Source organism: Desmodus rotundus, chromosome 1 (genome assembly GCF_022682495.2).
Source record: "Desmodus rotundus isolate HL8 chromosome 1, HLdesRot8A.1, whole genome shotgun sequence".
Lineage (NCBI taxonomy): Eukaryota > Metazoa > Chordata > Mammalia > Chiroptera > Phyllostomidae > Desmodus > Desmodus rotundus.
This window is the reverse complement of record NC_071387.1, coordinates 16,809,099-16,822,921: the sequence shown is the minus strand read 5'-3', so window position 1 is coordinate 16,822,921 and position 13,823 is coordinate 16,809,099. Positions and strand designations below refer to the sequence as shown.

At 54.4% G+C, this 13,823-nt stretch overlaps 1 protein-coding gene across 6 annotated transcripts in view; it reads left to right on the top strand.

Annotated features, from left to right (window-relative positions):
* The window catches only part of COL27A1 (collagen type XXVII alpha 1 chain), a 128,570-nt gene that overhangs the window by 64,665 nt on the left and 50,082 nt on the right, over positions 1 to 13,823 (top strand). For 5 of the 6 annotated variants that reach the window (XR_008426485.2, XM_053921405.2, XM_053921413.2 and 2 more), the window contains 8 exons: positions 389 to 442; positions 1,014 to 1,067; positions 3,884 to 3,937; positions 4,091 to 4,144; positions 5,871 to 5,915; positions 7,078 to 7,131; positions 8,840 to 8,884; positions 13,105 to 13,158. Coding sequence is in view for 5 of the 6 variants with exons in the window: in XM_053921405.2 (XP_053777380.1) it covers positions 389 to 442; positions 1,014 to 1,067; positions 3,884 to 3,937; positions 4,091 to 4,144; positions 5,871 to 5,915; positions 7,078 to 7,131; positions 8,840 to 8,884; positions 13,105 to 13,158 (414 nt within the window). In the remaining variant the exon portion in view is untranslated. The remainder of the gene's footprint in view (positions 1 to 388; positions 443 to 1,013; positions 1,068 to 3,883; positions 3,938 to 4,090; positions 4,145 to 5,870; positions 5,916 to 7,077; positions 7,132 to 8,839; positions 8,885 to 13,104; positions 13,159 to 13,823) is intronic. The other variant, XM_053921412.2, reaches the window with a different exon arrangement.

The following is a 13,823-nucleotide window of genomic DNA, read 5'->3' as shown; positions in this document are numbered from 1 at the left end:
CCCGCACCATGTGGCCACATCTGGACGTCACCCCATCAGGCAATGAGGCCCAGATGTGGCCAGCTCTCCCTCTTCCCCTTCCTCTCTCCTGGCTGGCCTGTCCTGACCCAGGCTCGGTGTCTCTGGGTTGCCAGACTCGCAGGCCTGGCTGCTTCTCCTGCTGGGCTCCAGTCTTCAGACTTCCCCAGGCATACAGGGCACTTCAGAGCCTGCTGAAGCCCCAGGGTCCCAGGTTTCAGGATGACCCGCAAGCAAGGAAAGCGAGGGGGCAGCCCATCCTCCCCAAAGGCGGGTGTTCCCCGGGCCTCAGGCTGGCAAGGATGACCCAGCAGCTGTTCATCTGGCTATTTTTGTTCCTCACTAATCCCAGCCTCTGGGTCTTTTCCAGGGGAGCCAAGGATTGCCAGGGCTCCCAGGTGCACGGGGGAAGCCAGGGCCTATGGTAAGTACCTTCCATTCTGAGACCCCCAAACCTCACACTCTCCAAAAGCTCACCCAGGACCTCACTTTCTCCTGCAGCAGGCCTGAGTGGCAAGCAGGGCAAGGCAGGAATGGAGGTTCACTCACTTCATAGATGAGAACCCTGAGGCCCAGGGGTCAGGAACTTACCCAGCATCATAGATAGGCCTCAGTCACTGGCAAGAGTCTTGGGATCCCCATGTCTTGTAAACAATAGTAATTAATAACAGCAGTGGGTATCATTTATTTATTGAATATTACTGTGTATCAGATCCTTCCCATAACCCTGGGGGATAGAGAATCATTATTGCTCTCATTTTACAGGTTGGTAAACTGAGGTTCCACAAGGTGAAGTGACTTGCCCAGATTCCCATGGCTACTAAGTGTGGGAGGCAGGCTTTGAACACTTGCGGCTCTTCTAGTTGTCTAGGCAGTTCATTTGTGTACTCCTGAGCATTTCCAGCCACTCACAGGCGGGGGTATAATGCAAGGGGTCCACAGAAGCTGAGCCCTCGTTTATCCCCGCTTCACTCATAATCTCTTCTCTTCCACAGGGCAAAGTTGGAGACAAAGGATCCCTTGGGTTTCCTGGGCCCCCTGGTCCCGAGGTATGTGGTGCCCTATTTCTCTATGTCTGGCTGCATTTGGGACTGGGTGTTGTCCTTCGGAAATCAAGACCCTAGGACAGGGAAATCTTTGCCTGAGATCGCACAGCAAATGAGAGATGGGACTGAGAACAGAAATTCCGATACCGGCCATCTTGTCTGCCTCTGCCCGTTTCCAATTGTAGAGCCCGGGAGTAGATCTGTGTGAGAATTAGCGTAGGCATGCTGGACATTCCTCATGAAATGGAGTGAGGCGGCTGGGTGGGCTCTCTTTGCCCCCCACCCCCACCTTCTCTCTAATTTGGGGACTTTCTCTGGAGAACAGGCTGAGCAGTGCCAGGGCTGTGTCTGTCCAGGATCATCAGCACCCAGGTCCTCTGGGGGTCTCCACCAAGCCCAGCCAGAGGCCCACCCACCCTGTGCTGCCTGGCCTGGGGCTTGCTCATCTGCGAGGCCTCAGAGACAAAAGTCTGGCTCTGCCGGGTTCTCCAGACCCTTCCGAAGATCACTCCTGGTAACGCCCGGATGGATGAGGGAGTGTTTCCTGAAAGCTACAAGTTCTGACTTTCCACTGTTTTGACTTTGGCCATGTGACACAATCCTATCTTTAGACAAATGGACTTGGCCCCTCTTCCATGGCCCTGACTCCTTCCCCTGGTCACTGTGGAAAAAGACTTCTCTGCGAGTCCGGGTTTTCCCAGCAGCCTGGCCAGTGAGGCTGGAAAGCAAGCTCCCCCGCAGTTACGAGGCTCCACCTCGTGCCAGGAGGCTGTGTAGCATCTTTAGGGTGAGAACTTGTTGAATCCCCACCATAGCCCGAGGGAGGTGTTGCTACCACCAAAGACACATGAGGAAAGTGAGTCACAGCGCAGGGAAGCGACTTCCTCAGTGTCCCTGCTCCTTGCAGCAAGTAAGGTCGACTTTGGCTCTCTCATGGGTCCCTGGAAGCATCTGGGGTCTGCCTATCCCAGCTCTGCGATCTGTTTAGATTGGCTGGCACAGAAGATGGCTCTGCTCAGCCGAAGACAGAAGCTGATGAGCTTGTCAGCACCTCCCTGGGTCTTTGCCTCCTTTCCCAGAGACCGTGGGTGGGAGCTTCGGCTCTCCAGCCCCTGCGAAAATGGTCTCTTTTACTCATTAGTGGGCCCCGTCCATGTGAGCACCAGAATCTGGTCAGTGGCCCAATCACCAAGTCCTCCATGGAGAGGGAGCCACCCCAGGCAGGCTTGTTTTCCTAGGACGGGGGACCTGAAGTCCTTTGGGGTCTTTTTTTCTTCTTTCAATCCTCACTCGAGGATTCATTTATTGATTTTAGAGAGAGAAGAAGTGGCAGAGAGAGAGGGGGAGAGAGAGAGAGAGAGAGAACACTGATGTGAGAGAGAAACGTCAATTGGTTATCTCCCTGACTGGGAATCGAACCCTCAACCCTTTTGTTCACGGACAGTGTTCCAATCAACTGAGCCACCCAGCCAGGGCCCAGCATCTTTTTGGATGCAGACTTTTCCTGAGCGCTTACTAGGCACCAGGCACTGAGCTAGGGGAGGCTTTGCTCACCTGATTCCCTTTAGCCTCAGGAGAGCCCCATAAGGTGGGTGGTAGTGGTCACCATTTCACAGATAAAGATGCTGAGGCCCAGAGAGGCCCAGGAACTTGGCTGCAGCCACACAGTGAGTTGGTGGCAAAAGAGGATTTTGAGTCCCTCATTTTGAAGAAAAAGACCTGGGCTTCGGCTACCTAGGTTAGCTCCAAATTCAGGACCATTCTTGCCTTTGCCGGTGACCTGGATGATAGGATGTTTGAGTGGCAATTTTATAGGGATTACCAAAAGGTCAAAAGAAGGAGGAAAAGAAAAGCCACCTTATGAAAGAAGATGGGAGGGGGCATTTTGGTTTTGGGAATTCATATTTAAAAAGCTTTTGTTTTTAGCTGACAGGAAAGTGAGGGAGTCGTGAAGCTGCCCCACAAGTGAATGGGGTTCTAAGCTGAATTAAAAGAGGTATTACACCTAACTCAAGGGAGGGGATGTTCCCATACTTGCCTGTGCTGGTCAGTTCACACCCACAGAAGCATAGGCGTCCTGGTGGTGCCCAGCTGGGGGCAGCCAGTCCAAGGGGCCCTAGCCTCTGACTAGAAGCTGTTGAAGGGACAGAGAAGGGCATGCCTCCAGGGGTGGAGAAACTGGTCTCCAAATTGTTCAAAGGCCACTGTTGGAAGAGGGTCCCTCTGTGATTTGTGGGACCGTAAGGGACAGCATAAAGCTGTTGAGGGAGAAGGGATTCTGCTGCACATCAGGAAGAAGTGTCCACTGCCCAGTCACCCATCTGGAAGGACTGGCCTGGGGTCAGTGAGCCCCGCTTGGGGCTGTGGGGCAGAATCCAACACGCCTGGCCAGGATGGAGTGGGGGTTTCAGCTTCAAACAAGAGAAGGTGAGAGCAATTAGATTGGTGTTTTTAGAGCCTTTCCAAGTCACAGCACACCCAGAACACACTCCTACCTGCAGGATCCCTGCCGTCTGAGGAGGACACCTCTTGGAGCGGAAGGTGGCTGGCTCTGGGCGGGCCCAGGACTTGAGAAATTCTGGGTTTGACGACCTCGTAGGTGCTTGTTTCTATGCTAAATACACTCGACATTGCTCCCTTTAATTCTCTCAGCACCTGTCTCAGGTGTAGGGCTGCTGCCACCATCCCTGTTTCAGAATCGCTGAACCCCTGTTCTAGTTCACTGCCCTGTGTAGGGCCGCACCCTCCTCAGGTTGGGATGGAAGCCCAGGTCAGCATCCCCGTCCCTGTGGGTGACCCTGCTCTCTGCCTCCCCTCAGGGATTCCCCGGAGACATCGGCCCCCCTGGGGACAATGGCCCAGAAGGTGTGAAGGTGAGTCCTGCCATGAGCAGCCCTGGCTGGGGAAGCTCACAGCTTGTGGGAACCACAGGCATCCTGAGCTGGCTCCCTAGAGGGGGTCTTGTCAGCCTGAGATGGACATGGAGGTGCCGCCTCTGTGACCCCTCTCTGTTTCCTTCTCACCAGGGTAAGCCTGGAGCTCGAGGCCTGCCGGGACCCCCTGGGCAGCTGGGGCCCGAGGTAAGACCGCCTGGCTCTGCCCCTGCCCATGCTCCCCCAGCCCCCAGCCTGCTCTGCCCTGCGTCCCTGAGGCCTGGGCTGGGGGTGGGGCCTCAGTCAGGACACAGCCCAGGGTGGCCTTAGGCTCCCCCTCCAGCCCATCCCTGACAGCCCTGCTCTGTGACCTTTCCAGGGGCCTTCTCTACCCTGGGCTGGCAGGTGGGCCACTCCTTCCCTCTCTGCTGTACCCCACTGTACTCCACTACCCTGAGGCTTCCTTCTCAGAGCCCCTACTACTGCTCCTGCCTCAGGTGGCACAGGTTATTGGGACACTGGTATGGGAGGGGAGGAGTTGTTGGCTCTGTCTTAGAAGTGAGGCCCTGAGACCCGCAGGAGTGCAGAGACTGTGTCTGGTCCCATGGACAGGGCAGGCAGGGCCAGGACTCAAACACAGGTCTGCCTGAGCCCACAGCCCATGAATAGTATGACACACACCCTGTACTATTGACTTATGTGCCCCTAGGCGCCGCCTGGGGCATCCTCAGAGAAGCACACGGCTCGCACAGCTAGTAAGTGGCAGAGAGGCCTCTTATTTACTCACACACGATGAAGGGGATTGACAAGGTCCCTGCTGGCCTGCTGGGGCACCAGCTGGAGAGCTGTGGGGCACTCCACAGGCAGGTCCCCGATTTTGCACACACATGAGCCCTTCTACCACCCACCTTGGCTCAGGCCTCAGGGCTCCGGGACACACAGCCCCGGATGAGGGTGCAGGAGGCCCAGATGCAACATGACCACAGGCAGGCATCCAGCTGGTTCTGGGTCTGGCAGGGTCCCAGTGCTGGCTTTGGGAGCCGCCACATGAGGCTGCTTTCCTGGAAGCTGGGGCAGGGGGGTAGCTCTGATGAGGGCCCCTTGGTCAGACCTGGCATTCCAGAGGGACCAGTTTGGAGGCTGCCTGTGCCTGCGGTGAGGCCTAGAGAGTCTCCATGGCCCAGAAGTAGGAAGGGGGGCTGGGTAGAGAAGAGAAAAATGGTGCCTGCCACGTGCTTTCATCTATACTCATTACCATTCAAGGGAACCCTCAATGGGCCTGCCACTTGCTCACATCTTCACCGATTCATGCACCCCCTCATACATTCACTCACGTCCCCATTTCTCCCCTCTCATGCCCCTCTCTCCCTCTCCTCACATATGCTGGACCCTGTGCACACACTCGTCTGGAGTGGTGTTTGGGGGGGTGGCTTCCAAAACACATAAGAGTCCATCGCTGTCCTCTGGGAACATGACTTAAGCTAGTCGTTATACTTAAGGATGATCCTCTTCACTCTGCACCATTTTACAGACAGGGAAGCTGAGGCACGGTGAGGCTAAGGTCTGCCAGCAAGTAAATGGCAGAGCTCAGAATAGAACCCCTATCTCTGAGCTACAGCCTAGGTCTCCGTTCCACAGCCCGTGATGGGAACTGACTTTCCTGCCCAGCAGAGGCATGAACCAGGGCTGGTCACACTCAGATGGCACTGAGGACCCCACTCACCTGGAAGTTCCCGTGGGGTCTGGCCTCTAGTCCATGATGCATGGTGCCTGTGCCCTAGGTGCAGCCAGGCAGGGCGCCCAGGTGCCATTTCTCTGGGTCTAGGAGGGCTCTCTTTGGTACACCCCTTTCTCTTCTTACAGGACAAGTTTTCCAAGAGTCCCGCTGGATTAACCTTCTCCTTTCTCCCTCTCTCGTGTCTCCTGACTTTAGGGCGATGAGGGACCCATGGGGCCACCTGGGGCCCCTGGCTTGGAGGTGAGTGCTGCTGGCCCGGGGTCTGCTAGAGTTGAGCCAGCTGTGCAGAGCCGGGCAACACTGGGTGGTGCTGCAACAGAAGTTGTCAGTGGGGGCCTTGGCCAGCCAGAGGGGGGCCAGGTCTTAAAGGAGGGAAACAAGAGGCAGAAAGCTGACCCCTGTCCTTGCCCACCTACTGTGTGCTATTGCTTTGGGTCCATGGTCTCATTTGAGTCACCCGTGAGAGGGGCACCACTTTTCTTCATTTCGCTGGGGGCCAGTGAGGCTCAGAGAGTGAGGTTTAGCTTACTATCTCACCTCTGGGAAGCAGGTCATCCTGCCTGGGACCTAGCCCTGCGTCCTCTCCGCTGCTCCGAGCCACCTTCCGGGAAGTACTTGGCCCGCCTCCAGCCCCCACCTTCACCCCTGCGATCGCATCCATCAGCAGTTCATAAATATTTTGATCTAGGACCTCTTGACACCCAAAACTGATTGAGGATGCAAAATGCTTTTCTTCGTGTGGGTTACATCTAACAATATTACTCATTAAAACTGAGAAATTTGAAATGTAGTTATAAATCCATTGAAAATGAACCACGAGTCCATTTCACGTTACCAAAAATACTAGTCAATGAAAAATAGCTCTATTTTTCCTAAGCAAAGTACTCTCATGAAGAGCGTAGCATCGTTTTACTATTTTTGCATGCAATCTGTTGACCATAGCCCATGTCACGTAGCCTCTGGAAACCTCACTTACACTCCCGAGAGTGAGGGTGATACAGGCAAATGACATCTTAGTGTGATCGTGAAAATGGTTTTGATCATGTGAATCTGCTGGAAGGGTCTCGGGGGCCCATAGGGATCTCCAGCCCACATTCTCAAGACCGCCAGCATAAACTGTCCCCTCCCCTGTGCCCTTTATCCTCTGTTCTGTCCCTTCCCTCAGTCCTTGAAGCCAATGTCATCTCCCCGTTTATAATTGAGATCAGCTGGGGAAGGGGGACTTTCCCGAGGTCACACAGCTGCAGACCCTTCCCTGCCTCCCCAGCACAGCCCGTTGACACCAGGGCTCTGCATCCCTGCCCCTCACCCCGGGCACTGTGGCTGTCCCCCTGGACCAGGGCCTGGGACCCCAGCAGGGCTGCCCTGCCAGCCTCCTTTCCTTCCTCTCTTTCTGTTGCAGGGTCAACCTGGCAGGAAAGGGTTTCCTGGGAGGCCTGGCCCTGACGGCTTGAAGGTGAGGGGGCTTGGAAGTGGCTAGGCTGAGGAAGAGGAAGAGAAATGCCTGGGGAGGCGAGGAGAGAGAGGGAGCCAGCATACGACAACCCAGGATGAACCCTGAACTCCACAGCCAGCTGTGACATGGAGCTGGGAGGAATAGTCCCCATTTTTTACCAAATATTGGTAACCCAAGGGAAAATGGACATAATCTAAATGTCCCACAGTGGGATAGAGTTCAAGTAATGGGATACGACGCAGCCACGACAGATGGTGTGGTGGAAGGTTTTACAAGATGGGAAAGTGCCTGTGGGTGTGGTGGTGGCAGGAAGCAGGTTATAAAACGGAGCGTACAGCCCGTCCAAGCCTGTAACAGGCTGCTCACGCTGCGTTCCTGTGCACTCGGAGCAGAGGCTGCAGCGCGAACAGCGTTACCTCTGGGTCCTGGGGTTCTGGGAGAGCTCCACTTTCTTCTCTGAGCCTCTGTATTTCCCTGTCATGTACAATAAATATGTATGATATTTGTTAACAGGGTTTTTTTTTAAGTTTTGAAAAAGGACTGGCCTGGGTAGGACAGGGATGGCCCTCAGCACAGGGGTAGCCTCACTTCACAGCTTTCTGGGGACTGCCCCCGCTACACCCTGCCACTTGAGGGGCTGCGTTTTTCCAGCCATCCTGGACAAGGGTGATTGGGCCAAGTTTACAGAGGGTTAGGGCAGAGCTGGGGGTGGGGACAGGTTGTCCATATTCGCTTAGGGGAAATGGCCCACTGTCTGTCTGGCCCCTCTGGGTTTCGGAAGCAGAGGTCTGAGGGAGGAGCTGGCGGAGGGGGAGGCTGGAGCCGGGATTGCAAAGAGCCACATCCATTTGTGAGTCAAAGTCCTGGCTAGTCTGAGGCCCTGTCCTGCCCTCTGAGGCCGTGGCCTTTCTCCCTCTGACACCCGTTGGGTTTCTGTGGTGGGAGCGGTGACAGAGCTCGGGTGGACTTATCCCATGGTTCTACTGGCCTCTGCCAAGCTCATGCTGTGGGGTGACCCCAGTGGCTGGGGCTGCCCAAGGAGCAGGAGGCATGGGAAAAAGCTGACAGACGAGGCTGCAAGAGACCACCAAGCTTGAGAGCCAGCGATAGCCTTGGAGACAAATGAGTCTGGTCTCCCTTATTTATAGCCAAGGAGACTGAGCCCAGAGCAGAGACGAGACCCACCAAGGTCACCTGGGAGCTGGTGGCAGAGCTCTGGAGAGGTTAGGGTCCAGGACCCAGGGGCCCGGGCTCCCCAGTCCGTACTCGTCCCACAGTGAGGTGGCTTGGCACTGCAAGAATGCGGCAAGAATGGGGATTTCAGGCGGTTGGTCAGACTGAAGTTCCAGTTCCAGCCCGGCCTCTAGCTGGCTGTGTGGCCTCGAGCAGGTCACTTCTCTGAGCTTCAGTTTCCACCTCCGCAAAACGCAGTGGGTTGAGGAAGGGCCCACATTCGGTGTAGACATCAAGGTGCCAGGTAACCTGCCAAGGGCCACTCAGAGGACATGGGTGACTCAGACCATCTCTAGGGCCAGAAGGTCTGTCCCAGTGTCCCTTTGTCCCTGCCATTTGTTTGGAGTCTCCAAGGCCACACTCTGGCGATGAGGTTCCTTGTCCATCCCCAGCAGTAGGGACTAAGGCCAGTCAGGTGGGGTGCTCTCTGGAAGGCTTAGTCTCCTCCCAAGTGACCTCCTCTGTTTCTCCTCAGGGGGAGCCAGGCAACCCTGGACGGCCAGGACCTGTGGGTGAGCAGGTAAGTCAACACCAGTCTCTGAGCATAACGGCTCTCTTTACTGAGCACTTACTATGTGCCAAGCCCTTTGGTACGCTGTCCACTTGCACCCCACATTCCTTCCCGTCCCAGCTCCTGAGGTACGTTCACTCGTCTCCCTCTTTCGTTGTTACGGACGTTGCATCTCAGGGAGGCGAAGTCACTGAATGAGAGCTGTCAATCAGAGTCACCCTGGTCATTCCCCACAGCCTGATTCTGCAGATGTTTCTGGGGCCTTTGCCCAGAGAGGTGATGTGACTTTGCTCCCAGACCATTGAAATCGGAAGAGCTCTTTAACCATTGGCATTTGTGCTCGACTTACAAATGGGAAGCTGATGGCCAGAGAGGTGTAGCCACTTGCCAGGAGCTCTTGGTCAGGCAGCCCTCAATTATGAAGAAAGAAGTTGAAACCAGTGGCTCTGGCTAGTTAAGAAGCCAGGCCATAGTCTAAAGACAGCAGAGTTGCAAGCAGTTATTAAAAGGAGTTTTGAGGATCACAACTTTCATTAACAATATCTAGCAGGGGTGTCCTACTTGTGGTCCAGAGTGGCTATGAATGTGGCCCAACACAAAACTGTAAATTTACTTAAAACATTATGAGATTTTTTTTGTGACTACATGGTACAATGTATTTAATGTGTGGCCCAAGACAACTCTTCTTCCAGTGTGGCCCACAGATGCCAACAGGTTGGAGACCCCTGGCTAGGGCCTTGGTGCTGGAGAGAAGCAGTTCTAAGTGCCGGGCGGGTGGGCCGGTGGGAAGGTGGCAGTCCCCTCCACTCCTTAAAGGAGGACCCCATCCTCCAAACCCTCTGAGGGCTGCATCAGCCCAGAGGAGGAATGATGCTGGGGACCCAGAAGAATTTGTCTCCACTGAGAACCGTCAATGGCATGCAGCCACACTCGCTGGGCTTCCTCACCAGGCCTGAAACATCTGTTGGGGGGGAAGAAAGGAATTAAAGCGGGGAAGCAGGGAGGACTGGATTTTTTGAAACATTTCCAGTGTCATTTGAGCGCATTCTGTGGGAAGCCCAGGAGTTTGGAAGGGCTGCTGAGGCCTGGATGTATTTCCTGATTGGAAAAAAAAAGGCAATACGATCAGCAAATTTAATTTCATAGTTATGCTGATGGTCAGACCCTCGGGAAATAGAGACACGGAATCCTAGAATGTCAGAGAACAGAAGGTCCTTGGAAATCGCTGTATTCTGGGGTCCTAATGTTTTTTGTGCCTTGGATCCCCTCAGCAGGCCAGCAAAACTCGTGGACCCCTTCTCAGAATAAAGCGCTTAAGTGCTAAAAATACAAAACAAAGGATTACAAGGAAAATCAATTCTCTCGAAATACAGTTATGAAAATATGTGCGCATGTGACCCACCCCTAGATATGCTTCTTTATTAGTGCAGTCGATAATGAGATCTAGCAGCAGGTCTCATAACAACCTCAATTTCAAAGTGGCGACCAGCCTTAATGACACGTTTCGAAGCCTCTGCAGTACTATGACGTGTCAATATCTGCGACAGTTCCAGCCTCCTTATCGTCACAGTATTGGCTGCATTTATCAGGCACCTGTCAGGTACGAGGCCCTACACCGAACACTTTCTGCACCATCACCGGCAGTCCCCCCAGCAAGACTGTGCTGGTAGGTGTTATTATCCCATTTTGCACATGAGGAAACCAGGCTCTGAGAAGTAACTTGCCCTAGATCTCCCAGGCAATGACATGAGGGGGCTGACACACAGGTCTGCTGGATTCCTGAGACCTGCCGAGAGGGACTGGAAAACCCTCTGACCTCTTGCTTTCTAATAGCTCCTTACAGTGCAGCTGGCTTGCCAGGCCCTGTCCCTGGTGCTGGGGACACAGATGATTACAAGGCGTGGGCCTTGCCTTTAAGAAGCTCTTTGCAGGGGGAGGCCAGGCATGTAAACACCTAGCCCTGCGTTGTCTGACCCACAGCTGTCTTGTTCCTAGTTGCTTCCCCAGTGCCTGGCCAAATGTCACGTGAGAGAAGGGTGGGAGGGAGAGAAACTCCCATAGCAGACAGTGGCCCTTTATCTGTAGACACAAAGAACCAAGCCAGCCTCCCCACCCCCCCCCAACATTGGGGACTCAGATGCTGCCCTTGCAGTGGCCACTGTAGGTAGGTGACCATACTGCCCCCTCCCCCGTGCTCTCTCACCAGCCAGAGAGGAGCCAGCGTGCCTGCAGCTGTCAGAGCTGCTTCTCCACTCCGCCCACCAGGTGGAAGCTCTGGACCTCTACCGCTGGCCTCCTGAGCCAGCCTCAGCTCCACCCGCAGGGCAGGCCTGCTGGGATGTTCTGGGACGGTGCCCCAGGGGGGTCCCAAAGGTGGGGGCAGGGGAATGGGGCACTCACTGTATGGCCCTTATTCATTAGGATCCTGTTTGGCTTCTTGTTTGAGGTTTATGACCCGCCTGCCTTCCAAGACCCAGCAACCCATAAATTTAAAGTAGCTATGAAATTTGTTTCCCTGGGCCAGTCGGGCAGCAGCCTCTTAACAGAGCAGCTTTTCTTCCCTCCATCAGCCTCCTCTAAATGTCTGACTGCTCCCTTGTGGGGAGCTCAGGCCTCTGTCTTAACCCCGTGCCCTTTTAAAATAAATTAGAATGGGATGGGAGGGAACGAACATTTATTGAGTGCCTGCGTGCGCCACCCATTGTCTCCAGGACTCAGAGCAGCCCTGGGATGTAGGCAAGGACTTTACTGAGAGTCCTCCATCCTGCAGATGAGACTCAGAGCCGCTGTGATTTGTCCGCACACCTGAAGATTCACCAACAATGGCATAGATAAAGTGCTGGGGGCCAGCCATTGCTATTAACATGGCTATCGCCTGAAAATGCTCTGATTTATTTTTCTTAAAGTAAGTTGTTGCAAAAGTCAAATACTCAGTTATTTTCTGTGGCTTATTAGCCATGACCTCATACCTCGTATGTCACTCTCTCACCTCGCACTTCAATCCCAAAGGGTCTCTGAGCCTGGAGAGCCAGGACCCTCCTCAGGTAGTGACGGTACCGAGGGACCGGGGAGATCTGTGCCCTGCTCACAGCCACGTGCTTTGGAGGCTCCGGTGGGAGAACAGGTGCCTTTGGAACCACGCAGCCCCAGGCTGCAGCAGACAGGGTCCTGGCCCAAGGGGCCACTTTAAAAACCGCCCCTGAGACCCACCAAGCTAAGTCACTCTATCACTTTAGTTGACTGAGAGGTTGGAGCTTCACTGGCTGAGGGCACAACTTCTGACTTATTTCTGATCAGGTTCAAGGTCTCCTTTCTGAATACAGTTTGGGGACAGGGAGCAGACAGTATGGGACACACCCACTCATCCCTCAGTTTCCTCATTCTCCCAGAAAGTCTTGGCTGCAGACCTGGGTTCTTCCAAAGGCTTTTTGTTCCCCCTGAACCACATGAGACCCTCCTCAGCTTGAATTTTCCTTCTCAGAGAAAAGTGTAGGGTCTGGACAGGGAATTGTCCACCTTCCTGGGTGGCTCCATTGGGCTCTTCAGCCTGGCTGTGCCTGTGTCTGCCTGCTCAGGGCAGCAGCGAGGCTCGCAGCCACCTAAGAGAACCCCTGGAACACAGAGGCAAGTTATCACCCAGTGGAGTTAAAAAGAGCAACCGGAACCACAGTGTGTGTGTGCGCGCACCCTTTTAGAAAGGAGAGGAAGCCTTTCACAAGACAGTAAAAAGGCCTCCACTTCCCAGATTTCAATCAGGTCTTTTGGCAGAGGCTGGTAGTGTATTTCTATCCTGGCCAGCAAGTTTGTTTCTCCCTTTGAAACAGCCCCAGAGCCCCGAAAGATGGGGACAGATTTCTCACAGACAGGCCTGTGCCCAGTACAGCATAAGGGCCCCCCCACCCCCGCTCTCCAAACGTGGCTGTCTCCCAGCCGGATTCTGGCGCAGGAAGACTGTGTGGCGCTCCCAGGGATGCTGGCAGCGGCCCCACTGCTTGGCTCCAAAATGAGAACCATCTGGTGGAGTGAGGGAACTCAGGACAGTGCGGGAGAGAGGCAACTCTCTCAGTGGCAGCCGCATGCCGGCAGGATTACCAGGCACGAGGTGGGGGACATGGGGGAGAGGAGCCCCAGAGGAAGGAAGCCGCAGGGAAGTTGCCTTTGAAACTCAGCACGCCTCTGAATTCACGTTGCTTCATCTTTTCTGTTGCTTTCATAAATGTTTCTTCCAGGGACTTCTGGGATTCATTGGTCTGGTCGGGGAGCCAGGAATCGTGGGAGAAAAGGTAAGTTGTGTTGAGGGGAACATGCAGACAAACAGAGCTTGTGTTTTGCGATTTTAAAAAGACGAAGGGGCCAGTTGACCTGGGGGTTTCAGACTTCTTTCTCCGGCTCTCTCCTTGTTGCCTTGGCATCTAGATCCTCAAAGAACCCTTGTCCCTCTTGTAACTGAGGCTCAAAGAGAGGAGGCGACTTGCTCAAGATCACCCAGGCAGGAAGTGGCAGAGCTGGGATTTGAACCAGGTTTAGTACCCAAGGCCACACTTTGCCTGCTAAGCCATTCTGCCTTGTGCTGGTGCCCAGCTCACCAATAGCCTGTGGTTTCCCACTTCTACCCATGGGCCCTGGGGGGCACCTGCTTTCCTTTGTGTGGGCTTATCTCATCCCCAGGCAGGCCTCAGGAAGAGCCAGTGTTATTCCTGGTGGATAGATGGAGAAACTGAGGTCCAGAGGGGAGAAGCATCTACTCCCATCTGACCCCCACCTGCCTTTCCAGGCTTATCCTGAGCCTACCTCCTCCTCACTCCCTGTATCCTCCACCCTCTGGCCCCCATATTTTTCTCCTCCTTGTCCTTCCCCTTTTCCTCCTCTCCCTCTTTTTCAAATTTAACTTCTTATTTTGAAATAATTAGAGTCACAAGAAGTTGCAAAAAAAAAAAAAAGTACAGAA